The following is a 27,194-nucleotide window of genomic DNA, read 5'->3' on the forward strand; positions in this document are numbered from 1 at the left end:
GAGAGAGAGATAAAACAAAATTTGTTTTGTTGTACTTTTAGCTGAGCCTCCAAGAATTCTGACTCCTGCTAATAAATTATATCAAGTCATTGCAAATAATCCTGCGTTGCTAGATTGTGCTTTTTTTGGTTCACCTGTTCCTGAAATTGAATGGTAAGTTATAGTCTTTATGTATAACTACTTCAGAAAAGACATATATTTTCCTTGAAATCACTTGTTCAAATTTTTTTGGTTATTTTATATTTCCTTTACTAAAAATAAAATAGGGATCTCTTTTTAAATGTTACCTGATTACAGTATTAATACATTATTTATGTAATTTACATGTAAATAAATTACTAATAGTTTACATTTTAAATTTCACTATATGGGTTTATTTGACATTTGCATTTTCTTTTGTAGTATTCTAAAATTTGGTTTTCTAACACTAAATATGATTGAATTAGTGCATGATTATGGATAATGATGCTGTTTTTATTATACAGGTTTAAGGGAGTAAAAGGGAGCATCCTGCATGGAGATTTTTATGTTTTCCATGACAACGGAACTCTGGAAATTCCTGTGGCACAAAAGGATAGTACTGGCACATATACCTGTGTAGCAAGGAATAAATTAGGAAAGGTACAAAATGAAGTCCATCTGGAAGTAAAAGGTAAGAAACCAGTCAATTAATTGAATCAATTCTAATCACAGTTTAACCCAGAATGTCAAATAATTTCAATGTCTAATAGCAGCTCTAAATTTCAGATCCAACAATGATTATTAAACAGCCTGAATACAAAATCGTTCAAAGGGCTGGCCAGGTTTCCTTTGAGTGTACTATAAAACACGATCGTACCTTAATACCAACTATTACGTGGTTGAAGGATAATGGTGAACTGCCAGAGGATGAAAGGTACAGATAATTATTTATTTTGTTTTTTATAATTGTACTTTTAGATTCATTTTTGTTACTGTTTTTCCTCTTCATCTGAAATGTACAAGTCTTGTGATAAGTCTTCCGCAAGAAGTCTAATCAATAACAACATCCAGACCCATGTTTGTCTTTTCTAAAAGCCCATCCTTGTTCAGTAGCAAAGTGAAGGAAGCAATTAAAATGAAAAAGCAACATTTAACCAATGGGAAAAATAGATATCAATATACATTAAAATATGAATAGTGGAAAATGGATAGGGGAATCCCAAGACATCAAGGAAAAATTCATGGTTGGTGCTAAAAACAATAAGAGCTTTTAAAAGTATATAAGGAACAAAAGGATTCATTGCCATGGTATATACACATTAATAGATAGAGATGGTAAATTTTTGATGCAGGCACTGTGAAAGAGGTCAATAAATATTTCTGCTCTGTATCTGGAAAGAAGCAGAATGATGTACTTGTATCACAGGAGGAGGCTGAAATACTTTCTCGTCCATTAATAACTAAGGATGTCATTAAACAACATCTGCTAGAAATAAACATTTTAGAATGAATAGATTCAGAAAACTTTCACATAGGAATCCTATGAGAACTGCATGAGGCGGTCTCTGGCCTGCTGGTATTCATTTTAATTATGAAAGACAAGAGAAATTTCAAAATACTGGAAGAGTGTTAATATGCTGTTATTTCAGAAAGAACACATATACAAAAAGGATAATCCACATAACTATAGGCCAAGAAGACTGACATCAATCCCGAAGAAAATAATGGAAAGCTGATACAGGATTCAGTTAATAAAAACAGCAATATAATTCATGCTAGTCAAAATAGGTTACATCAAATGTAATATCATTCTTGGAGATTTCTCTCTATCTCGCTCTCGATATATAATTATTGTAAACTCCAAGACATACATATATATATTAAAATGTTATCAAAATTGAAATCTCCAAGAATTATATATATATAATGTATAAAATGGTATAATATACTTAAATTTTTGAAAGACATTTGATTTAGTACCAAATGACATAAGTAAAAAAAAATAGTGCTATGTAATATCAATAGAGCACACATTAAATGGGTTAAGTAATGGCTAGCTGATTTTAAAAAGTAGTTGTACATGGGGAGTCATCATCATGGTGGTGTTTCTGCTGGTATTTCTCAGGGATCACTAGTAGGTTTCACTCTATTTAATTTTTTCATAAATTATCTGGAAGTAAATGTAATGCTTGGATAGGGATCTTAGGTTGAAGTTCATATTGTGTAAATGTTAACTTGTCTATACTGCTTACTGCAAGCCTGACAGAATTGCCAAGCCTCTGGGCAAGTGTGGAGGGCAGCTCCTTGCTCCTGGAAGGAGCATTCAGCCGCACCATGGCACACACACACACATCCCTCTCCAGGCAGCCCTCAGAGCTGCCCACAGTGTATCATGCGGTGCTACAGTGGTATTTAAAGGACCCTGGGCTCTGGAGCTGCTGCTGAGAACCCCGGGCCCTTTTGTGTCACCAGACCCTGGAATCTTTTACCCCTACCCCCATCAGCAGGCCTGATGTTTCCTGCTTTGTCTTTTGGAGAACATGAATATCATGTTGCAGCTACAGTTAGAACTAAAGGCTTCTGCTAACTTCTGAAATGCACAGAGCAACGCTTTTTGGGTACTATACATTTTCAGATCAGAGATCTGAATCGACTGCTGAGAGAGGTGTCTTTCAGAAAAGAAAACATTTGAATACTGATATTACCTATTAGCAAAAATGTAGTAGCAATGCAAATGTTGAAGTTACATTAGGCTATGGAGATGTTGCTAGTACCCACAAAAATATTAAGCCACCATTAGGATTTGGTAATGTTTGTACACAACTTTATTATAATAATGAAAGTCCACAACTGAATGTACTGTTTGCAGGTTTATTATTCATAAAGACAGCTTGGCCATTATGAATGTAACCGATAAGGATGATGGAACCTATACATGTGTAGCAAACACCACCCTGGACAGTGTTTCTGCAAGTGCCGTACTCACTGTTGTTGGTAAGATTGTTTTTAAAATATTGTAAGGGCAAAGCCGTGTTTGTTTTGTACAAATTGTTAATGTAGTACTAGATTTGGTAGGCAGCCACTAATAGAGTTTGATAAAATAAATTAAAACATTCCAACTCATATATGCTCTTTGGGCATTCAGTGCAATTTTAAGATAAAAATAAATGATATTCAATCTTGTCTGTATTGTCTGATTATTTTAGGGTAGTGTATGAAGCAGAAGGTCAAGTATGAACCAAACAAGCTATTTAAGAGAAAGTGTTCTAACAGGAAGTATTGTCTTCCATGGGAGAATGTCAACCTCATGCTGGATGGGATTTTAACCATACAGCACTTGAGCTGGTGTAGTCAACCAGTGACTGCAGAATATTTCAGCACCAACACTGGTTGTCTCGAAGTTCTTGCCATCTCCTGTAGTTGTATTCTGCTTCAACATATTGAATATCATGTGTGTATAACTTTCACTCTTGCTTTCAGGATTTTCCCTAGACTAATTTTCTTTCAGTTTAGCTAGGCCTCCAGTTATTATGAAGTATAAAGTCCACCAGCCAGGAATTGCTGGAGTGAAGTGTACTATGGTTATGACTCTTGAATGTGCCTTCTGCTGACTTGGGACACCAATTTTTTCAGGAATCAATATCCAGATAAGCAGATGCTCCTACTTACCAGCATTCTTGTCCAGCTCAGGATCATTCCCAGGAGTTTAAACACTTCTAGTAGTTATTGGCTCTGTTCATTGAGGGTACATCTACATAGCAGGGCTAAAGTCAAATTAAGCTACGCAACTTCAGCTACGTCAATCGTGTAGCTTAAATCGAAATAGCTTAACTCGGCTTTTGGTGGTGTCTATATAGCAGGAAGTTGAAGGAATAAATTAGGGTTACCTTGAGTCAGAGTAAGAAGTCCTCCAGCTTGAGACTGTTTTAAAATAAAGGCTTGTAGTGTAGATGCACACTAAGTTATTTCGGAATAACATTAGTTATTCCAAAATAATGCTCCTGTGTAGATGTAACCTGGGTGTTTGAGAAGGCAGCTCTCTGTCCTTTATTTCTCTAACCAGCTTTACTTCAATCCAGTGTCTGTCATCTCCCACCTTATAGGTATATTTTCAATATATAGTCTATGTGAATATTAATGAGAGAAGCTAGCAGCAGTCTCAAACCAAAGTGTACTGGTATTCTAAAATTCTGCAGTGTTGTTACTATCTATTCAAGGTTGAGATAAGCAAAATGCCAGTTTTAGTTGTTACTGACTTTGTCTAGATGAAAAACATGGGTAAACATACTTGTCTAGCTGTGTGTTTTCTTGAGTTAATTTTTCATTTGAAAAAATTGAGTACTTTATCTTTTTTGCAAAAAGTAAAAACTGATCAATGCACGATTTCACATTGACCTTTTCTAGCAACAAAAATAACTTTATTATTGCTAATAAATATAATCTTTAGCTATTTGTACAATCATGTTTCTTTGGTTACTAATTTTGATTAAATCCTTTATATTAATGTCCTTTTCAGCTGCTACCCCTACTCCAGCTATCATTTACGGTAAACTAATACAAAATCTGTCTGCATCATCTACCAAACATATTTCATACGTTTGCCTATCACAAATTGTGTCATCTTTGGGGGTTTTTTTGTATCATGCTTTCTTACCAACATTGCTTTTTCTAAAGCAGAAGAGAATCTGTGCAATCATACCATTTTCTTATTAGCTATTTGTTCAAACTGTTTCGTTACTATAGTATCAGCCTTTGGAATTTTATACCAAGGCAATTTTAAATTATTTGGCAGTACACAATTTATAGAAAACAATTTTGTATACAATTTTTTAAATTTAAGTTGTTTGCAGTATTATTCAATATCTTCATACTAAATAGAGTAACACAAAATAGTCTCTGTAATACATGTAATACAGAGCAAATACTAGTAGATAATAAGTAAAATGCCTTTTTTTTCTTCTTGCTGAGCATCTTTCTTAAATTCATGCATGAAATATTTGTAGTAATTTTGAAACAGTTTCATGTCTATGCTTCTTTATTTTCTGTGACTTACGATTTTATTTCAGATATAACTACTCATATTCATAAAACAAACTGAACATGATGCTGGACATTGCATTTCATATTTTTTCGTTTTTCATTACAGTAGCATTTATACTGCAAAACAATCAGGCATAGAGTTTTCATCAGTAGTGTTAACTGCTTACAAATTTATCAGAAAAGTTCCCAGAAATATCATTTCTTCTACATTCCATTAAAGTTGCATGCAGAGGGAAGTAGATTCCTTTACTATTGTGTTTTTGGAAACGTTTTGGTTGAAATGTGACTGTTGTTGCCAGGAAGAATCTGTTTAATCTGTCATGTTTAGTTACTGTGTATTTATTTGGTTTACAGATCGTCCAAATCCACCCTTTGATTTAGAATTAACAGATCAGCTAGAAAGAAGTGTACAGCTGTCCTGGATACCAGGATATGACAATAACAGCCCTATTACAAGTATGTTTGGTTATCTCTACTGGAGCAAAAATACATATTCTTACTTTTTCAGATTTCAAAGAGTTTTAAAATATATCTTTATGTAGTAAGTTTGGCAATTACATTTTATTTATATATTTATTTATTGATTGATTTATTCATGTGTATTACAGTGGTGCCCAAAATATATGTTGCATGCTGTTCAAACATATAGAAGGACACTTTGCCTGCCCAAGAGAGTTTAGTGAAAAACTCATAATCCTGCAGTATCACACCCCTCATCAGCACTGGTGGGTCCTGTTGCTGGTTAGATCCTGTTCATAAGCTGCTGGCCTGTCAGCATGAGTAGGGGGCATCCAGTAGCCAATGATGGGACTGGTGTGCAAGGCTGGTTGCTGGGCAAAGATGTAGGATCTGGGGCCGGCCACTCCCCCTACTCATCTGCCAGCATAGCCCCCACAGTGAGCCAACTTCTCAGCCAGTAGGGTTCTGCCCCTGTCCTATTTCTGGCCAACACTGGTTAAAAGCTGCTGTGGCTGGTAAAGATTAGTGCAGGCAGGTGCCAGATAGTAGCCGGTTAAGTATCGCCTCTGCAGCCCCACCCATTGGTCCTTTATGTGCTCCTCCTTTTGAAGTCATCTGCCTGCTTTGTCCCTTTGCCTCCCTAGTCTTGCTGCTCCTTCATATCCCGGTGACAGGGCAGACCGCGTACAGTGAACCAGCCCTTGGTCACAGTGCTCAGTTCACCAGAAAACTGGCCTGCAGGCTCCTTTCTCCCTCCACTGCCTCTGACTGGGCTGGGCTGGTGCTATGGGAAAAGCCCAAGATCATCTGGCCCAGGGCACTCAAGCCCTGCTTGTGCCGAAGCTTCACACATTGCTGGCATGGAGAAGCCTCTCCCCCCTCTTGGCTAAGTACTGGAGTGGTGGGAGGGAAGTGATTTCCAGCCTGTTCGTGTCCTGAACCTGCCTGTTCCACAGCAGCCTCTGGGGCAGGGGCTTAGCACTCTCTTTACATACACAACCCCACCCTGGGTCCTGCCCCCAAGAATTGCAGGACTGATCTGTCTCCTAGGCATCCTTCGCTGCTGAACCACTTTTCCGGCTGGGTTTGATAAACCCCCTGCAATGAGGTTCCTGGACCCTAGTACACAATGCATCCTTAGTGTTTAACCGCTTCCTGCCTGCTCTGTAGCTGGAGTTGGCTGGGCTATGTCAGTGGCCAGCAGCAGCCAATTGGTAGAAAGGGGAAAGCTGCTTCTAGCCAGGGGGGTGGCAGTGGGGGAGAGAGAGGAAATATGAGTTCTGAAAAGACATGGGCCAAGTCATTGCCCCCACCCCCATCTACTACAATTGGAATTGGCCACTGTCCATTACTTCGCCCACAGTGCCCAAAGGCTGCTGCTGGCCACATTCTGGTGTGAACAATGGCAGAAATGTGTGAAGGGCATGTGGTCCTGCATGCTCCCTACCTATGTGTTGCCTCGGAAAGACACACCAAGTGTCTGTTTGTCATACAGTTGAATTTGAAAGCTCATCGGCAGCAACATCTTTACATGTTATTTATCTTTGTTGACAGAAAAAGCTTTAACTTCATAATGATAAACCAGATGTTTTTTCAGATCTTTTCAAGGCCAAATTTTTGACAGAAGCAAAACAGTCTTAAAACTGCAAACAGGAACTTAGTTCTTAAAAGCAATAACTTAGCCCTCCAGTCGGTAGTGTAGATTTGGACATGCCTGGGAATTTAGGAGCAATTTTTTTTAAAATGACTCTTTTCTCCAGATTGGACAGTAATCTTTCGCAATCAGAAGAAGAGAAAGGAAGCTACTCTGATGCAGTCTGTTCCCTTGTGTCACTGAGGCAAATAGCAGAAGGGATGGCAGAAGAGGACAGTATCAGCAGTGATATGAGAATAGTGAAATATTTTATTGTTGACCATGCGTGTGCTTACTAGTGGGGAAGCATGGGGTTTGTTTGGGTTTTTTGTAGCTTTATAGGTGTTCCTGGGTTATATGGCATTGAGTACCTTACAAATGCAGGTAGTCATAATAATCATTATAAAACATAAAACATAATACTATTTTTACTTCTCGTCCACTGGGCTACTGTGCAAGTGATCTGGTAGAATATTATACCCCTCTGTTGCCCACACTATTCACACAGGCCCTATGTGTGATTCCTGCAGGTCATTGTGCTTAACAGATGGCTTGTGTTCATTAAAGTAGAAAGGGAGAATTCTGGAGAGCTGAAGCAGATAGCTTATATTCCTATAACCAGAGCCATTGGATGGTTAGGTGCAAACCCTGTGCTTTGGGGGGCCCTGAGGGGCCTAAGGTGCCCTGAGGTATTAGCCGGGGGGGTGGGGGGGAGGGTGGCAATGGTAGGAGCTGTGGGAAGTGGAGTGATCTAGCCCCAGTCTATTTGCTTCACTTCACCAGAGCAGTGGGTAGCAGAGAGATCCAGCCATAGTCTGCTATGCTATCCTGGGTGACCTGGTTATGAGTCAGACTCAGGGGAGTGAAGTGCACTGGGGCTGGGTGCTCTGCTTCCCACTGTCATGGTGAATGTGTTGTGTGGGGGGAGGTCCAACTCTTGCTGCTGGCACCAGGCTGCCTGGTAATCCTCTGAGTCATGTTGCTTGGGGGAAGGGGTTAGGAGGAAAGGGTGCAATGGGGGTGGAAGGGATGAGAAAAAATGGGGGATGGTACAGAGGGGGTTGGCTTGGGTTCTGCACCTTCATAAGGCCCTGCCTAGGACTGTGCTAGAGACAAGAGTTTTCTCCTCTAGCATAGCCCAAGGAAAATCTAGACCAGAAAAACTACACTGAGCTACGGGCAGTGAAATTCGCCCAGAAAACACACAATAAAGTGTTCCATGCAGTGAGGAATAGCCAGTTTGTGTCACAGAGTAAATCAGCAATGTTTATAACTGAGGAATTACGACCAGCCACCTCAAATTACTGTTGTCACCTCAGGAATATTGCCAGATCTGTAGGGAGATGTTTCAAAGGTTAGTCCTCCTTTCAAGAGTTCTCACATGTCACCATAGCTTTTCAATATGCAGTGAATTTACCAGGTGAGACCATGTTTTGGGCTGTATTGTCATCAGTAGGCAGATGGCATACAGCTGCACAAGCACACAGTCTCATTCATCTATTCATGTCTAACCAATGTGAAATGACCCAGATAGAACCAAAATTAAGCTTGTTGGCATAGGTCCCATAAGACCTGGGCTCATTGGGTCTTTCTTTATCCACAGTTAGTGAGACATGCAGATCTCATAACTATACATCAATCAAACTGTGATTCCCTTCCACAAGCTCCAGTGTAGAACAAAAACTGCTTGCTTCACGAGTGAGAATATAACAACTGTGTTCACTTCTTTAAGCTAGCTTCCTCTTCACTTCTAAGAACAATTCAAGTGTTTGGTCATCATTTGTAAAGTTCTAGATAACCTAAAAAGAAAGCATGATTTGAGAGCTCACATCTTACACTTTCAGCTTGTGCTGCCAGTTAAGATCAGCACAGAGGCTCTTGTTGATAGTTCTGTCAGATGAGCAGGCAGCAGATCACTCTCAATGCTGGCTTTGAAATTCCCTTTCCTTGGCCAACATCCATACCACAAGTCAGGACATGATGTGAGTTGCTCTGATTTACTTTAGCTTTTTTATCTTCCTGGCTTTTTGTTGCTGTTGGATGTTTGATTGGGGTTTTTTTCCTGGCAAAATAACACAGGCACCAGTATCTCTGGAGGTGGCACCCAGTGGTCCTTTGTAGCTACCTATTGTGTGCAGATTCATGTAATTTATTAACCCAGTACGTTAGCATTTAACAACTGTTTTAATTGGCATCCAAAACAGTGTACTAAATACTTCTGGAATAAACAGTCAGTCTGTTTATAATAAACAGCATTATTTAGTGTCGCTCCCCCTAGTAAGTTACAGGAATGAGCTAATATTTCATAATAGACAAAATTGCTTCATTTTAGTCACTCAGATCACATGCTCTCTAGAGCTTGGATATCATATACATAACTGCCACCTTGGATTTGTAAAGTGACCTGTAGTTTGTCAGGTTGCATTCCTTTTAATTGTGTTACCCTTTGTTGGGTAGTGCTCTGAGTGCCTCATAGAGACAGATACTCTTTATAAATAACTGTAGCTCTCCATGTGTACTGTGTAAACATCAAGATAATTCAGCTTGCATGCTGGGTCTTAGTGGGTCAATGAAATAACTGTTAAATTGAAATTTCATATATATTATTCCACCAAAGTTACAGGCAGCCTGTCAGTCACTAGGGACACACTGGTGCCAACTTTGGGAAATCTTGCCGCTTTTCAGCAGGGAACATTCACACTTTTTCAGTAAGGGGGCTCATTTAAGAACACCTCAGACCCTAGGAAACTCATTTCCATGCAGCCAGCATCAGCTATAACAAAGGGCAGAGAGAGTAAGTTAAGTCCTTCAGCTCTGATCTACCACCTGGATCAAGAGGAAACCCTGAGACACCAAATGCAGAAATCTCCCCATCTTTCTTCTTTAAAGGGAACAGCAGCAGCATGGAGACACTTTTAGGGGATAGAGTTTGAAAATCCTCTGACTCTCAGCTTCTTCACAGCAGCTAGCCAATGGTGATAGATAAATCAGAATACTTTGGACCCACAGCCCCTATGCCTGACCTAGAAAGACACAGGGTTAGGCTCAGGGGCTTCCCCTTTTAACTTCCTCAAGAGGAACAACAGCAGTCTCCAGTGGGAGGAGCCTTAGCAGCTTCATGGCAATCAGCATACACTGAATTATGAAACATGGTCTCTGGTTATATATTTTTCTATATGTGCTCTACTGTTGTAGATTGCTGCCCATGGCCTCCCATTGCAATCCCTTCAGCAGCCTAATGTCACTGTTCCTGCCCATTGAGCTTTTTCCATCCTCTTCTTTCCACCTTGTCTTCTCCTCATCTGTGGATCTGTTAGTAAAGGCACATTGACAATATAAATAAACTTGGACAGATGAACCTTCTACTCCTTTCTATTTATCCATTTTCCTTCTTGGGTATCTTGTCTTAATAACCCTTGGATCCAACTGAACTCAAAGGCAGCAGACCAAGGTATCTGTATATCAACTTTCAGTTCTACTGACATCCTCCTTCCTTCCCCCCTACCCCAAGCTTCTGGAAGCTACAATGGTTCCTATCAAAATGAAAATGTCCTGAGGATTTCTCTTATTTTTTCTGATGTAACAACCCCCAAGGGGCCATTATGCTAACCGTGGATTGCTAAAGTGCAGTAGCTCTCTGGCCATGTTTTCTTCCTTCTGTGTCCATGGTCCACCAGGTGGCACAGAGAATGTTTGGACAATTTTCAAACTATTAGGGCAGTTATAGAGCCCGTTTGTACTGCTCCAGTAGTTGAAAGAGGCCAGAATTTAGCCCCTAATCTATACGTCTAGAGCTGTTTAAAATTAGGGATTTCTAGTTTGCAGGGAACTAAATATTTCAAAGTTTGATTTTGTTGCAAATGTTTTGAAATTTCCTGTAAATCATAAATCTAAAAAAAAAAATTAGAAACATTAATGCATCCTGCTTCTGAAATAAAATGTGAGCCCAAAGATCCTGGCAGCTGCTGACTAAAATAAAAATTCCTGTCAGTTTCACTGTTCTATTGAGATAGCAGTAGGGAAATAACAAAAATTTCAGTTTTGGTCAGCAGGTGCCAGGCCTCTGCATCTTCAGGGAAGACTAGCCAGAGCCCCCACTTTCAGATTCTTTCTCAGAAGTCGGAACGCTGCCTATGATTTTTTTTAAATGCTGAATCCAAAATGTTTTTGTAAGACATTTCAGGTTTGACAAATTAGCATTTCTAAGCAGATGTACATACATATAACTAGAATTAATTGTACCAAACTTTTCTTACACAACACAGCCATTTGAAACTTCATTTATTTCAGGTTCATATATCAAAACTAAAGACAAGTTTCATGCAAAATATTTTCAGAAACTTCATCCATTTGCTGAATTTATATCTTCAATACCAAGGTCAGATGCTTCAGAAAGAGATGTCTCCATGTATATGAAATGAAAAGATCCGCAGGGCTGCAAATTTTTTCTTTCACACTTCAGCTTTCATCATCATAGAAAACAAACATGATTTCCTTTCCATAAATCTAGTTCTGGAGTTCTATAAATCTAATTGTGCTTAAATCATGTTCTGTGCAATTGTGAAGCACTCGGCTCAAACAGTATAAAATCCACATGAAAAACTCTCATGTAAACTATCTACAATTCTTAGGTATCCTGATTCATCATTTGCAGGTGCTGAAAACTGCATCTGCTTAGGATCAGATTTTGCCCCCATGTTATACCAAGAATTGTCTGTTGATTTTAGGCTTTATTAATAAATCTCACTTGTGAACAAACCTCGTGATGAAGAATAAGACATCCAGTAGATTTTAAGATTGTTTAAATACTTCACTGCCAGCCTGATAGAGGTAATATAATTAAATTATTGGGGCTGGTCTGTGCTGGACTGTACTAAGTTACTAGCAGCATACCAGTATACCGTGACTTTGAGGCTTTTCCGCAGCTTGGCATTATAAGCACTAGCTTTGTGACTCAGACACAAAGCTAAGGGAAAGGTATTTTACCAGAGTTAGATTGCAAATTCCTCAGATACAGAGTCTTGAGCAGTTCAGTGTCAGCCATAGTAGTTCTTATTTTGGGCCCTGGAAGCAGTTTATTCAAGAGTCAGGGCTCTTCAGGCCTAATCCTTAGGGTGTCCTCTCCAGTCCAATCTCTATGACAGCAAATAGGAGCTTGCAGGATTCCTGTCCAAGCCTTATTAATGCATCTCCTTGGTGCCCTATACACTGGCTCCCCCCCATAGCCGCTGCTATTGACGCCCCATAAGTCCCACATAGATTGCACTCAGCTGTAACATTCAGCAGCCACAGCTGCTCACTTGGAGTTGTGTTCAGCTCCTACAGATTCCTCTTAGCATCCAACTTCCCAGCAGCCCCTTCTCAAGTGAGTTCAGGACCCTTTCCCTTCCCTGGCCAGGAGGAAAGGGGATCCTCAGTGACAGGGGGTGACAGGAGTTGTAGCTTCCATCACACTACGTATACAATTTTAAATGTTTTTCTCTCAGTGTTAAATGCTTATTTCTGTGCTGAAACTTCATCTTTTATGTTTTCCTCTCGGTAGGGTCTTTCTAAGTCTCCTGGGATGTCAGTATCCAAGCACCTAAGACAGTTCAATAGAATTATAGTTACTTACAGGTAGAATGCCAAAGAATAATGTTTCCTTCACGTTTTCTTGCTAAGAACTACTTGTTCAGTTGTGTTTGCAAACTTATTTTCATTTCAAGATTATTTAACAAATTATAGTAGAGTGGATTGCTGTCTTCTGATTATTTTATTCATAAATGATCCTGTTTGTTTGTGCCTAGGAATCTTATAGTTCTGACATCTAAACTAAACTCAAATTCTGTTGATAGATTTTGTCGTTGAATATGAAGATGGAATGCATGAACCAGGGATATGGCATTACCAGACAGAAGTCCGTGGAACTCAGACAACTGTTCAGTTAAAGCTGTCTCCATATGTTAACTATTCATTCCGTGTAATAGCTGTCAATGAGATTGGTAGAAGTCAGCCAAGTGAAGCATCTGAACAATACCTGACAAAAGCTGCAAGTAAATAAACACTACCAGTAATCAATTTATTCTTTAGATGCCATTGAATTATTTAGTGCTTAAAGAACAATTGGACCTTACTCAATTATACATATTTAACTTTTAGAGCCAGATGAAAATCCTTCCGGTGTTCAAGGGATAGGATCAGAACCTGATAATTTGGTGATTACATGGGAGGTAAGTTTTTAGCCTTATAGTTAGCATCTTTTAGAAAATAAAAATATCAGCTTTGAACAATTTAATAGATGTTATTGTTTGAGACAAAACAAAAATCCACTAATTTGACTGAAAGTTTCCCCTTTATTGAAAGGGAGAAAAATGTAAAGGAACATTCACAGTGAGAAGCATACATTCAAAGAACGGTTTTTTTCCTTGGTTAATTAGTGGTTTCTCCATCTTCCTGACAAGCTCATTAATTTAAGATAACTTGAGGTGTTTTCATGCATTAAGATTAAAATATATACATATTAATATAAATTAGTTAGCCTCATAAGTTTAGAAAGTATTCAGATTTAAATCCTAGCTCTTCACTAAGCTTTACTCTATATTATATCATCATTCTTCAAGGTGTTTGTGGATGCATTGGACTGATACTTACAAGACAAAAATTCTGATTCTGTTTCTAAACACAGATTCACAATTACTCAGCAAAGTCAGCTTCCCATTACAGTTTTGAAAAGGTTCTATTTCTTCGGGAAATATGATTTATAATAACCTTTTAGGCTCTTTCATAGTAGCTTTCTTCCATGGCTAAAGAAAACTGACAATAATATATTATAACAGATTGCATGACTAAAAAGCTTGGTGATTAGGTTCTTTGCTCCTCGATACAGTCAGGATGATTTATGAATGTACAATTTCAGTTTAATGCCAGTGTAACTGAAATTAAACGAGCATAAAAATAAAATTGCATAATACAGTAGTTTCATTAGGGTTACACAGATCTAAAACCAAGGGAACAACATGGTGAATCAGGCTTATTTTTGCACCTTGGTTCTTCATTAGAAACCTATGGCATTGTTGTTATCCTGGATTTCTCTTGTTCACAAATGTTATAATACAATTTTAACAAATTATCTTCTTTATTTTTCATTTTAGCCTTTGAAAGGCTTTCAGTCCAATGGACCAGGTCTTCAATACAAAGTCAGTTGGCGTCAAAAAGATGTTGGTGATGAGTGGACTTCTGTTATAGTTGCAAATGTTTCCAAATATATTGTATCTGGTACACCAACCTTTGTTCCATATGAGATAAAAGTACAGTCTTTAAATGACCTAGGATATGCACCAGAACCTGCAGAGGTGATTGGACATTCTGGGGAAGACTGTAAGTTTCTCAGACTTACTGATTTGTACTAATTAACAATATCCAAATACAAAGTCACAGAGGGATTTAAAAAAACTATTGAAAATTGGTGGGAGGGAATTTTGCTCATAGAATAAATGAAAATTGTGCACTTCAAATCTTTGGAAGCATAGCCGAAGGCTCCATAAACCTCAGCGGCATGGCTATTTAGACTCAATTCAGTTGTTAAATGAGACATCAGTATTTCTTTGAGTGAATTATCTCTTCATATAGTCACTGAGTATAATCTGGGTTTTGTTGCATCTCTCTCCTACGCAGTACCAATGGTTGCTCCAGGCAATGTGCAGGTGCACATTGTTAACAGCACATTAGCAAAGGTGCACTGGGACCCAGTTCCACTAAAAACTGTCAGAGGACACCTTCAAGGATACAGGGTAAGTAACTAAAGAAGCTTTTATATTCTCATCTCTCAAAATAAAATACTCTTAATGTAGATATGTGTTTGAGAGGGAGGCAACTGACATTAACAATGAGTATTTTAGGTTTTCTATTGTATCATAATTTTGATTGATAATTTGTTGGCATCATATACTTAAGATTATGTGAGGCAATTAAGAACATAAGAACAGCCGTACTGGGTCAGACCAAAGGTCCATCTAGCCCAGTAGCCTGTCTGCCGACAGTGGCCAGCACCAGGTGCCCCAGAGAGGGTGGACCGAAGACAATGATCAAGCGATTTGTCTCCTGCCATTCCTCTCCAGCCTCTGACAAACAGAGGCCAGGGACACCAATTCTATCCCCTGGCTAATAGCCTTTTATGGACCTAACCTCTTGCATGCCATTCTTGTTTAAAAATGCTTATTCTTGCACGCCATTCTTGTTAAAAAAATTATCACTGTAATAAATCAGTATAGTCCATACTACAAGAATTAAAATCTGATTATTTAAGAGATCACAAAAGTATTATAGATTGGTAATTTTTATCCAGTAGGCTTTATCAGTGATCAGTCACAGAGAGACTGGCCCATTAAGGAGGAGATGGAGCCAGTCCCACTTATAACTGATTAGCTGCCTCTCGGCTGCGGGACCGAATGAGGAGCACTGAGCCTTTTATGGAGGCCAATAAAGGCCTAGTTTAAAAGAGGGGAGGGGCTTCTGTTGTAATAGGCCTTGGAGCAGGGTGATGGTTTGGAGAAAACTGAAGATATATGAGGAGCAAGAGAACTCAAGGAAGGGAGACATCAGATTGCAGAAGGGAAAGAGGCCCTGGATAGAACTTAAATCTGTTTGCACTTGAAAGAGTGAGAAAAGCTCCACAAGTCCTGAAGGGTTGAATAGCGCTAGCTAGAAAAGACAGACCCTGAGAGGAAGGGCTGTCAGCAGCCAGAAATTGGGTCAGAAGAGTCTGGTTTTTTGTGTGTATCTTCTGGACTTATGTATGGGAGAAGAGGTTGGATGGTCACATGACTCAGCAGGAGGGTTAAGTCACTCCAAGAACTGCACTATGATGAAAGCTCTGTGAAACATTGAAGACCCAGGATAGAAAACTGAGGCACAGTGTCCCCAAGGGTATGTCATAAGGGGTGCGCTCAGCGACTGCATCCTGCAGCCATCTGGAAGAAAGTATAAAATCAGTACTGTTAAAATTTCCAGATGGCAAAAAATAAATGGAGTGGCATCTAATGGGGACAGGTTAGTTAAATAGGTTGATCTGGATCTCTAGGTAGGATGGTCTAATTTGAGCAACATACATTTTAATACAGCCAAATCCAAGGCCATACAACGAGGAACAAAGGCTATAACCTTTGATCACTTAGAAGATGCGGAGCTGGAAATTGCATATCTTATTTTGAAATAACTTATTTTGTAATTTGGCACAGTGTACACAGTGCCAAATTTCTAAATAATTCGCTATTCCAAAACAACCCTTATCCCTCATGGAATAAGGTTTACAGGGACGTTGGAATAGCGAGCCCAAAATAATGGGCTTGCTGTTAAGACACAGGATAGCTATTTCGGGTTACTCAAGTATCCCAAAATAGCGGTGCAGTGTAAATGAAGTCCAGTTGAACAAGATCTCCCAATGCACAGATGTCCTTGATTGTATACATGGAGAATATTGAGTAGTGGGGGAGGCAGCGTTACCTCTGTATATGACATTAGAGACACCATTACTCAATACTGTGTCAGTTTTTATGTACATATTTCAAAAAGGATATTGACAAGTTGGAAAGGATTGAGAAAATAACTACAAGAATGATTCAAGGATTAGAAAACAACATACCTTATAGTGACAGAAGTGATTTAATAGTTCAAGAGAAGGCTAAAAAGTGATTTGATCATGGGCTAAAAGTACCTACATGGGAAAAAGATTTCTGATATTAAATGAATATTAAATCTACGGTAAAAGATATCATTAGCTCTAGCAGTAAATGTTGTAATGGTTGGAAGCTGACACTAGACAAATTCAGATTAGAAATATGGTGCAGTCATTAACAGTTAGGGTAATTAACCATTGGAACAACTTAATTAGTGGTGCATGGAATTGCTATCACTTTCAGTCTTTTAATCAAGACCTGATGTCTTTATAAAAGATATATTATGGCTGAAACAGAAGTTATGTCTTGATGCAGAGATTCCTGAGTGAGAATGTTTAGCCTGTTTTGTGGAGGTCAGATTTGATTGTCATACTGTCTATAAAAAAAACTAGGAGTAAGACTTTCAGATAACAGCATTGCATAGTAATATTTCCCAATAGCCCTAATTCAGCTCCCATTGAAATCAATTGAAAGCCTCATATTGACTTCAGGGGGGGTTGGAATGGGGCCAGTCTGAATATATACTTCATAAAGACAGCGCACTTCAAATGTTATAGCTATATCTATGGTTTATAAAACAGTCAGTTACTTTTCATGAAACATATAATCAAATTCCTAATGTCAAATTCTGAATGACAAAGTAACTTCTTTATTTGGATGACTGCAATGTATTCACTGGAACTGGATTTCAAACTTTTAGACATTGAATGTGCACTGTCACATTAGCGATGCATCATACACCGCTCAAGGGAGAAAGTATGCCCACGTGTCAAATGACTGAGAGCCAGTAGGTCATGTGAATAGCTGCAGTATGAAGCAGGTTACCACCCATTGACCCTTGCACATTTGCAAAATTGTGAATAGATCAGACCCCTGCTTAATACCAGTAACTGCAGTGAATCATTTTGATTAAAAACAAACACACACATTGTATTAAGTGGGCTGCTCCCCTTCTTTCTATGACTCTAATACATTTTCCGGGCCATACTATACATTATGGGTACATCTACACTGCGCAGCTATTTCGGGATACCAGAGATATCCCAAAATAGCTACCCCGCAACAAGCCTCCCATTATTTCAAAATAATGGGCACACTGTTTCGGCATCCCTAGACTATTTGTTGTTTTTTTAAGTGTTTCCTGTTACAGACTAACTTGGCTAACCCTCTGAAGCTTTCAAAATAGGGCATTATGCCAAATTTCAAATTAAGCTATTTTGAAATAGAATCAAAATAAGATAAGCAATTTGTGTATCATGAATTGCGTATCTTATTTTGACTTTAGGGTGCTGTGTAGATTCACTCTATGTGAATAACATTATACATTATATTTCAACTTGACATTTCCCGTACCAGATCACCATCTGTTCTTCTTTCTTTTTCTTTCTCTGGCAACTTGCATTGCATAGCCAGCACTGGCATATGAAGTAGTGATTGTGTCAGTTTCCAGATGAATAAACCACCTATTTGATCTGTTCTTAGGAAGGTTGTTTTGTGTCACCTGGTAGGATGTCCTTCAAGTTCACTTCAGTCAAAGACAATTTTCAGCCTGAATGCTGACATTCCCCCACTAATGTGCTTTCTGAAAAGTTTGTGATTTAACATTTCTGAAAATGAAGGTGTCATGACTCACCTGTGGGGTAGTTTTGATTCCGTGACTGCCAACAGAGTTTAAGCTTTCATTGTCACATAAATGGCATAAGGAGCGAGAAAGTTATCAGTATTTGTCAACACTGAAGCTGTGTGGAAGTCTCAAGTGAACTAAAATGTTAGTATATCCTTGTTTGGGCTTTTTCTTCTTCTTTTTACTCTAAATATTTTTATTTCATATTTTCCTCATAGCAGATTTTAAAACACTTGTAACTCTCTCCTCCCCTAGACTAGTGTTTCTTAAACTTTTTAATACTGAGGAACATCAAGCAATAATTTTTTTTTATGGAGAACACCAAGGATTACTTTTGTTGAGGGGGGGAAAAAAGCCCTCAGGGAAAAAATTGTTGAGAAAAAAAAAAGAGGTTTGCCCCTTTAAGGATGGCCATTCCCCAGGGAAAAGTTGTTGACCCCCCCCCCCCCCCCAAAAAAGCTTGTCCCTTTAAGGGCAGCCATTTTGAATTCTGGTCTCTCTGTGGCACATCTCCAACTGCACAGAACACACTTTAAGAAATGCTGCTCTAGACCAATCTCTTTAGGTTACAGTTGCCATATAGTCTATGCTATTGTTCTTATTTCTTTCCTTTTGCTGTTACCTAATAAAGTTTGGATTTGTAAAAATGCTTCCAAGTGGTTCAGAAAATATGCAAAATCCAAATTGAATACAAGCTTGCCACAGGCTGAACACTGATTGATTTACTCATCCTGATCTAATCATTATACTTGTGTAGAAGTACTATATAATGTAAGAATTTTCAAGGTGTTCCCTAACTGATTAGTATCAAAGAAATTCTGCTGCACAAATCTGATCAGCCAGGATGTAGTTGTTGTTTTCCTACCTAAATTGTACCCAACTGCTTCAGTTCAAAACTGAAGGGCATAGAGAGTTATCTTTTATATTGAAAACCAGTAGAGCCAATCCCTTTCCTTCAGAAGGAAGCCTCTGCCTCTGTAGACACTCTTTTTATATTGTGAGTCTTCCCACAATATAATGCGGAAGACTATTATGCCGCAATAACAAATAATCACAAGCAAAGTAATAAAAACAAGTAGTTCCTCTTATTACTATAATTGAAATCAATCTGAAGTTTGCACTTAATTTAACTGAAACCAAGGTTGGGCTACATGAGCTTAATAAACTTAAAATCCTGATATCAATATGTATAATTTGATCCCTAACAGGATAACACGACACTAGCACCATTAAGTAGACCTCCTAATTAAACTAAAACTAAAACAAATTAGAATTCAAAATGACAAGAATAAGATTCTTAACCAAAAGCAGATCATGTTTCCATAATAGATTTCTTTAGGTCTAAATGGGCTTTCAGTACTAATAAGAAGTCCTTCTTTTTCTATTCTGAACACTAAGGAAATATTTCAAAATAACCCCGCCCCTTATTCCAAAATAATAAGCGGAGCATCCTCACTACCAAGCCTGTTATTTTGAAATAGCAGGCTGGTTATTTCAAAAGCTGTACTCCTGCTTTCCTCATTAGTGTGGACAGTCTGCTGCTGCTATTTCGAAATAACTACTCCCCAGAGTAATTGAAAGTAAGTATTTCAAGTGTAATTATTTCAAAATAATTTCTTAGCATAGACACATCTTTAGTGGGGAAAATCCTTCTGCACTAAATTAAATGAGAATCTTGCCATTGATAACACTGGAGCTAGGATTTTACCCCATATATACCTAATTTAATAATTTTAGCGTGGAACCAGACTCACTGCATAACAGTGGCTCTCCAAAATAAATGTTGATATGTTTGAGGGTGATGTTCCTAAGAATAACCCAAAATTCAGAGTGAGCAAATTTTAACACTCTCTTGAGAATTGTTTTAGGTGACAGAAGGATAAACTAAAAGGTGCTAAGGAGAATCTCTGTAATTATGCCAAAGAAGCTCACACCTTCATTCTGGGAAATACTAAACCCTCTAATCAAGAGAAGAGAGACACAGCACTAAGACAAATATACTGAGAATTTAAACCATCACCTTTATTAAGTCTGAAAAAAACACCATCAACCTAACTGGAATGTTGTGAGTAGTACTTAGCAGACACCAAAGAGCATGTGTTACCAAAAACACCCCTTATGCAGTGACTTCAGCATTTGACCTTTTGCAAATGAATGGAGGTGAATACCATTCATGAATACCCAGGAAGAACATGATCAGAACAAGAAAGGAGAAGTATTCAAAGGAATTAGGGATTGAGGTATTCAAACCTAGGTTCCTATTCACCAGAAAAGGAGAGGGTACAAGCCTGAATTTGCTCAGTACCTCACAGGTTTAGGTTTCAAGAGAGCACACTAATTGTTTGCTGTGTATAACATTCTAAAATGTTGAAGGTGGATGACAGAAATGCCCTCCCCTGCAGTCAACCATGAAAGTACTTTAAATGAACTCCAGGGAAGTAGGCAGTGTCCACATAGAGGGAGGGAAGTGGGCAGACACAAGATAACATACATGCCTAGTAGGAATGTGTTGTATTTATTTTGATGGAATACACGGTCCCTAGGGAGTCAAAGAAATAAACACAATCTAGTCACTGTCCAGATTAAACAGTGTAAAACAAGGTCCAGAGTTTACTATGCAGAGGCCTGCTTAGTCCCATGGAAAACACACAATTATAAATCCCTGTAACCTTGTATTAAAGATGCAGAAAAAACAGTTAAAGTATTTGCAATGTAAAGTATTCCCCAAGGCTTTCATTTTAACAACATCCTTTATTTCTGTTCCCTTTCTCCTCATCTGGAATAATTTTTAAAAACCCTTGTTTGACCATCTTTTAGATCGGGGTGGGGAACCTGAGGCACAGGAGCTGGATATGGTCCTGGCTTGCCTGGATCTGGCCCCCAGGTCTCAGGGCTCCTTCCCGTCCCCACAGCATTGGGGAGTTTGTGCTGTCACTCCAGTCCCCGCTGCCTTCCTCCCGACTGATTTTTCTGTGGGTCAGCAGCCCCTGACCCAAATAAAGGTTTCCCATCCCTGATTTAGATAGCATTAAAAATTATCATAACTGTTCTTTTAGGGGGAAAAAGAAGTTAGTTGCACTGAACTGGAGCTTTCGTTATTGCTACTATTGTGAAAGTCCAATTCTGTTTCACAGGAGCAACCCAAGACAAACACACACAATAGGGAAGAGAAAAGAACAGCAAAGATAGAAAATTCTCTGCTACGGACTCTCATTTGCATTCTCTTTGCTGGAGAAACAGACATACTTTCAGAGTGTTACCAGCCATTACGAGACCTCACAAATTTGTTCCAACATATGGATGTTCAGGACATTGCTTTTAGTTGCCTTGGTGCTCTCAAGCTTAGATCAGTGTTGGAAAATGCCTTTGCTGGCTAAGATAGACTCCTATTAGTCAGAAAGCAAAAGGAGAAGGATAGCAAAGGGAAGATATAAGGTGGAGAAGTAAAAGGACACCCAAGGGATGAAATAACAGTTTCACAACCCAGGTGGTGTTAGGGAATCAGACAAAGCCAGTGGAGGGGTGATGTCATCTAGGTCTCTTACTCTCCACCCTGGGCTGATCTGAACATCATTCAGAATCAGAACGACAAATGTTTAAAAGTGTAACAGTAGGTCCCAGGAATTGTAGGAAAGGCAGCCATGATGGGAAATCTTACTCCTTCCCTTTTTTCAGTCAGTAATTGTTGCATTTGTTTTGATTTTCTCCCCTGAGTGTTTTTACTTTTTAGGACACCAAAAGAGAGTGATGGGCAGACCAGCCTGTCCCCTAATTATTTTGTTCAGTAATTAATGTCTAGTTTCTGACAACAATTTTGGTGGTTCTTTGAGTAGATGCAGACATGCATTCCAAGTAGGTGTGTGCACATCCCGTGTGCCCCAGCTAGAGATTTTTGCATTGTACTCACACCTAGTGCCTCAGCTCATCACCTGGCTATGAGGCAGCGCCACCTGATCAACTTCAGTTTCTTCTCACTGCTTGGGGGTCAGGCTCAGAGTCAGAGCTCCAGATAGCTGTTGTTTTCAGAATCTCACAATTTCTCCTCTTACACTACTTTATTGTACATAGTTAATAGTTTAATTAGTGTTAGTGAAAAAGTTAGAGTATAATGCACTGGTAGCAGCTTTGCTGCCTGGTGATACCCTCTTGGGGTTCAGAAATTGCCCTTTGTGTGAAGGGGCAGTTCCTGACAGTGATCCCCATACAAGAACCTGGCTCTGGCCACCTTAAGGATCTCTGTTCAATCTGTAATGGCTCAAGAAGAGGACCCAGATGACACAAGACCTTCAGCTCAAGTAGCACTTCTTGAACAGGCCATGAGGCCTTACCTGATACTGAGGCCTTCTTTGGGCTACCAATCATCCAGTTTGGACAGTGCTGCTGCCTCCTGTTCCTGGGGAGGGAGCCTCTCCTAAGAGGCACAGAAGTCGTTTTGTGTCATTGGTGCCAAAGAAGAGGTCTCATAAGATGAAGCATGAGCTCTCCAGGTTCTGAGGCAACTCTTTAGCCTCCCTTAAGAAGAGCCTCTTGCACCTTATGTATGACTAACCAAGGAGAAAAAGCATTGCTCAGAGCCTGTCCAGTACGTCCTACTTAACGATAGGAAGCCTTCCACTTGAATGGTCTGCTTAGTGAAGTGATAGCCATTAGCTCTGCTGGGAGAGTGGGTGAGTTGCAGACCCTGGTGGCAGGACTCACACTAAGGTTATATTTATAGGCTGAATTACTACAACTGGGGATTACCCACTGTCAGGTCTGCTGCCTTTCCATTGGTTGGACATGGGGGAATGGAGTCACTACAGTAAAACTCCAATTGTCCAGCATCCAGTGGTCTGGCACTCCTGATATTCCAGCACCAACTGGAACCTGGAAGTGCTCCAGCCAGACAGACAATTGGAGCTCTTGTGAGCCCCATGCGTGCTCACGGGCTGGGAAAGGGAAAGGGAGGAGAGGAGAAGAGGATTATACCCCTGTGACAGCTCTGCCGGACCGCAGTCTTCTGGCCGGGGGGTCGGCGGGGAACGGTACGGTGAGGAGCGAGCCCTCCACCATTTTGCAGGGATGCGGGGAAAGCCCCGCGCAGCTGCCTGCTAAAGGCCAGCTAGGGCTGCAAGCAGCAGCGGTGGACTTGGGGAAGCGGCGGGGCAGAGCAGCTGGGGTGCTGCCGGGTTGGTCCCGCAGTGCTGCTTGCAGTCCCAGCTGGCCTGTTGCTGGTGACTGCGCGGGGCTTCCCCCGCCTCACTGCAAAATGGCAGAGAGTTCGCCCCTCACCGCGCCGTTCCCCGCCAACCTCCTCCCGCCCCTGGAAGACCTGTCACAGAGTCCCTGGCGGAGTAACACCTGATACTCCGGCATATCTGATAATCCAGCACCCCTTCGGTCTCAAAGGTGCCGGGTTATCAGAAGTCTACTTTAGTTATTATATTTAGTATAATATTGATGCCATTATTTAGGATGCTGCAGGTCTGACTAATTGCCCATTTTGGGATTAGGAAGGATTTTTTTCCCATTGGACTAACTTGATAAGAGGGTCTGGTCTGTCGGGTTTCTTTGTATGTATTAGGTATAGCATTAAGACTTAAAAAGGCTTGACATTAGGAAAGTAATGTTCATGCTTAGCTTACAACAACTTGTGGCTGGTGTCCAATGTGGATAAAGGTAAAAGGGATAAGATCTGTGGGGTGGATCTCTTGCCAATGGGAAAACAGGAGACCTGTAGTCCTTCCTCAAGAGTCTCTTACCCCATTCATGGGTGGAAGGCAAGATTTGAAAAAATGAGCTAAGTCCTAGTTATTAGTTGTACCATGGGAGCTCTGAAATACCACTGTGGACCAGCCTAAATGTTTGCTATGAGTGCACAGGAGACTGGGCACACAATCCCCCTTTTCACTGTTAAGTGGACAGCTACTTAAAATTCATCCTGAGTGTATGTTCATTCACCTTTATGTATCTGTCCTTTATTAAAGAGGGTTATGCATTCAGAAGCAAGAGAATTGTTGTTAAAAAAAAGCCTCTACAGAGTTCAGGGAGAGAATTATTTTTTAAAAAAGATTATGCATATGTAAAATAGGCTTCATAGGAAGGGAGGTTTAGGTTGGACATTAGGAAAAACTTCCTAACTGTCAGGGTGTTTAAACAGAGGAATAACTTGCCTATGGAGGTTGTAGAGTCTCTATAGCTGAAGATATTTAAGAGCAGGTTAAACAGACACCTATCAGGAATGACCTAGATCAGTGGTTCCCAAACTTTTTGGCATCATGCCCCCCTTTTTTATTTTTGAAAAACCCTCACGCACACACCCCAAATAGCAGCAAAACTTGTTGAGAAGAAAAAAAAAAAGGAACTGAACAGGGCAGCAAAGCTTGATGGGGGGAAGGCCCCCTCCCTGGAATTTCTTCACACCCCCTAGTTTGGGAACCCTTGATCTAGATGGTGCTTGGTCCTGCTGTGAGAACAGGGGACTGGATTTGATGCTCTCTCGAGGTGCCTTCCAATTCTAGGATTCTATGACACTATAAAATGGACTGCAAAAGGAGCTTCATTGGTCATCCTCAGCTTGTGGCTCAGACTGCAACCCAGATCTTGCAGTGAGATGAAGGCAGACTCTGACCTCTGTGTGGATTAACTTGCAGAACTGGGTTGTAGGTCCCCTTTGATGATTTTCCTGTCATTCCAGCTTAGAAAAGTTGCTTTGTGTCCACGCACAAACATATCTTTGAGGTTCTGAAAGTCACAGTCTGATCCTTTATCTGTTTCTGGTACAGTTCAGCCTTGCACTGCCCCTTACATGGAGCTTTTTAAAAAGCCACTGTCTAGTCCTAAGTAACCCCCTTTTGAAACTTAGTTAAGTGTTCATGAATAAAACTTAGATACCAATTTGCAGGAATACCGAAATACTCACTACAGGTTTTCTTTAATGTTTAGATTTACTACTGGAAAGTCCAGAATTTATCTAAAAGAAGGCGACGACATGTGGAGAAAAAGATTCTGACATTCAGTGGAAACAAGACACATGGCATGTTACCAGGACTGGAGCCTTATAGTTCTTACAAGCTGAATGTTAGAGTTGTTAATGGTAAAGGGGAAGGACCAGCAAGTCCTGACAAATTGTTTAAGACTCCTGAAGGAGGTATGAAATGAGAAAACTAAGGTTTAAAACTAAGCTTATCATTTTAAAAAATAGCCCATTGTAAGATTGTTCATTAATTTTAAATTTTCTTTGATAATAGAAAGAAAATAAAATTGGGGGTTTAAAGTAGTCAGGATATTAAACATTATGTTATGTACAAAAGTGAAAGCAAATGTAAAAATGATACAGAAGTTAAACCAGCGTGTATTATAAGACATTCTAGTGTAATTTACTTAGCATTTACCATATATTCTTCTTACAAGTTCCCAGCTCACCTTCCTTTTTGAAGATTACTAATCCAACACTGGACTCTCTCACTTTGGAATGGGGTCCACCTACTCACCCAAATGGTGTTTTGATAGCATATACATTAAAGTTTCAACCAAGTAAGTAAATAACGGTAAAATAAAAAAAACTTGTCTCAAATTACCTGCCTGCTGAATACAAGTTTATCTCTTTAAGTAGTAGGGGTGTTAAATTTTGATTAATCAGCTAATTGAGTAGCTGATGACATTTCCATCGACTACTCAGTTTAGTCAATAAGGGGGGCACTCGCTATCCCGCTGCGCTTCTCCCTTTGATATGTACAAGAGCTGCCCATGGCTCCTGTGCATTTCAAAGGGAGAGAGGCAGCAGGAACCTATGCCTGCAGTGCGGGTTCCCCTCTGTGCCTCTTCTTTTGAAGAGCTGGCTCTTGTACACTTCAAAGGGAGAGGAGCAGCAGACGGAACCAGTGCAAGTGGGACTGTTTCAATTCCTGCTCATGCCATTTCCCCATTCTCCTTCTTTCCCTGCCCCCCGTGGAGCAAGTGACAGGGAACTGGCTTTTAAGCTGGCTCCCCCCAGCACCGGCTCATGTTTCCCCCCCAGCTGCCTCTCTCTGATAGAGGCAGTACGTGGAGGGAAACGACTGGTCTAGTTCCTACTTGATTACCCGATAAGCATTTGCTTCCTGAGTAGTCAGCTAGTAGCTTACATCCCTATTAAGTAGTTATTTCATAAATTACAACAACTGTGTGGTATGCCGTTTGTACATTAAAAATAAATCATTCTGAATCGTATATTAGTTGAAACATGGTAAAAGTTCATCTACCTTGACAATTGTTCCAATGTGTTCATTCTGCAAGAGTTCATCCCCTGGGCTACAACTGGGTGATTTGAGGTATTTGATTGATTTGTACTGCTCTACAATGAATTGATTCATGCGTCATTCCAAAAGGCAAGTACAAGCTGATTTGTAATTGTCAGCAAAACAATAAACAAGTCATGGAAGGCCCTCTCAAACTAGACTGTAAATCCAATAATCTGTCCTCCTTCAGATCCCCTTTTCTATCAACAAGTCTACAGCACATAGCCAACTGATAATGGTTAGGCAGATAGCTGATGTTATCAAGATTTCGGATTTGTTATATATTAGTACTAAACCCTTCAAAAAACAATTTTTTTTCAATGACTCAAATCCAATTAATTGTCCTCCCATTTATTTGTCACACCTTCTTCATATGTTTCTGTGTTAAATTGGATGTTAAGTTATTTGCGGCAGAAACTATTTCTCTATACGTACAATATGTCCTTACCCCTGACTTGCACTCTGAGGAGCAATGTAATTCTTGCAAAGGATAGCAGAATTACAGCATTGTTACTCTAATAAATACAGTTGTGCTCTCTGCAATGGTTAAGATAAATATCTGATGT

At 39.7% G+C, this 27,194-nt stretch overlaps 1 protein-coding gene across 28 annotated transcripts in view; it reads left to right on the top strand.

Annotated features, from left to right (window-relative positions):
• Positions 1 to 27,194, top strand: part of NRCAM (neuronal cell adhesion molecule) — a 283,744-nt gene that overhangs the window by 214,735 nt on the left and 41,815 nt on the right. For 19 of the 28 annotated variants that reach the window (XR_016349926.1, XM_075929866.2, XM_089779334.1 and 16 more), the window contains 12 exons: positions 42 to 153; positions 486 to 652; positions 748 to 895; positions 2,831 to 2,955; positions 4,478 to 4,507; positions 5,356 to 5,457; positions 12,928 to 13,125; positions 13,232 to 13,302; positions 14,224 to 14,449; positions 14,747 to 14,862; positions 25,295 to 25,499; positions 25,763 to 25,885. Coding sequence is in view for 27 of the 28 variants with exons in the window: in XM_075929866.2 (XP_075785981.2) it covers positions 42 to 153; positions 486 to 652; positions 748 to 895; positions 2,831 to 2,955; positions 4,478 to 4,507; positions 5,356 to 5,457; positions 12,928 to 13,125; positions 13,232 to 13,302; positions 14,224 to 14,449; positions 14,747 to 14,862; positions 25,295 to 25,499; positions 25,763 to 25,885 (1,623 nt within the window). In the remaining variant the exon portion in view is untranslated. The remainder of the gene's footprint in view (positions 1 to 41; positions 154 to 485; positions 653 to 747; positions 896 to 2,830; positions 2,956 to 4,477; positions 4,508 to 5,355; positions 5,458 to 12,927; positions 13,126 to 13,231; positions 13,303 to 14,223; positions 14,450 to 14,746; positions 14,863 to 25,294; positions 25,500 to 25,762; positions 25,886 to 27,194) is intronic. The other 9 variants (XM_089779343.1, XM_075929970.2, XM_089779351.1 and 6 more) reach the window with 1 other exon arrangement.

Source organism: Pelodiscus sinensis, chromosome 1 (genome assembly GCF_052426305.1).
Source record: "Pelodiscus sinensis isolate ZL-2025 chromosome 1, ASM5242630v1, whole genome shotgun sequence".
Taxonomy (NCBI): Eukaryota; Metazoa; Chordata; order Testudines; family Trionychidae; genus Pelodiscus; species Pelodiscus sinensis.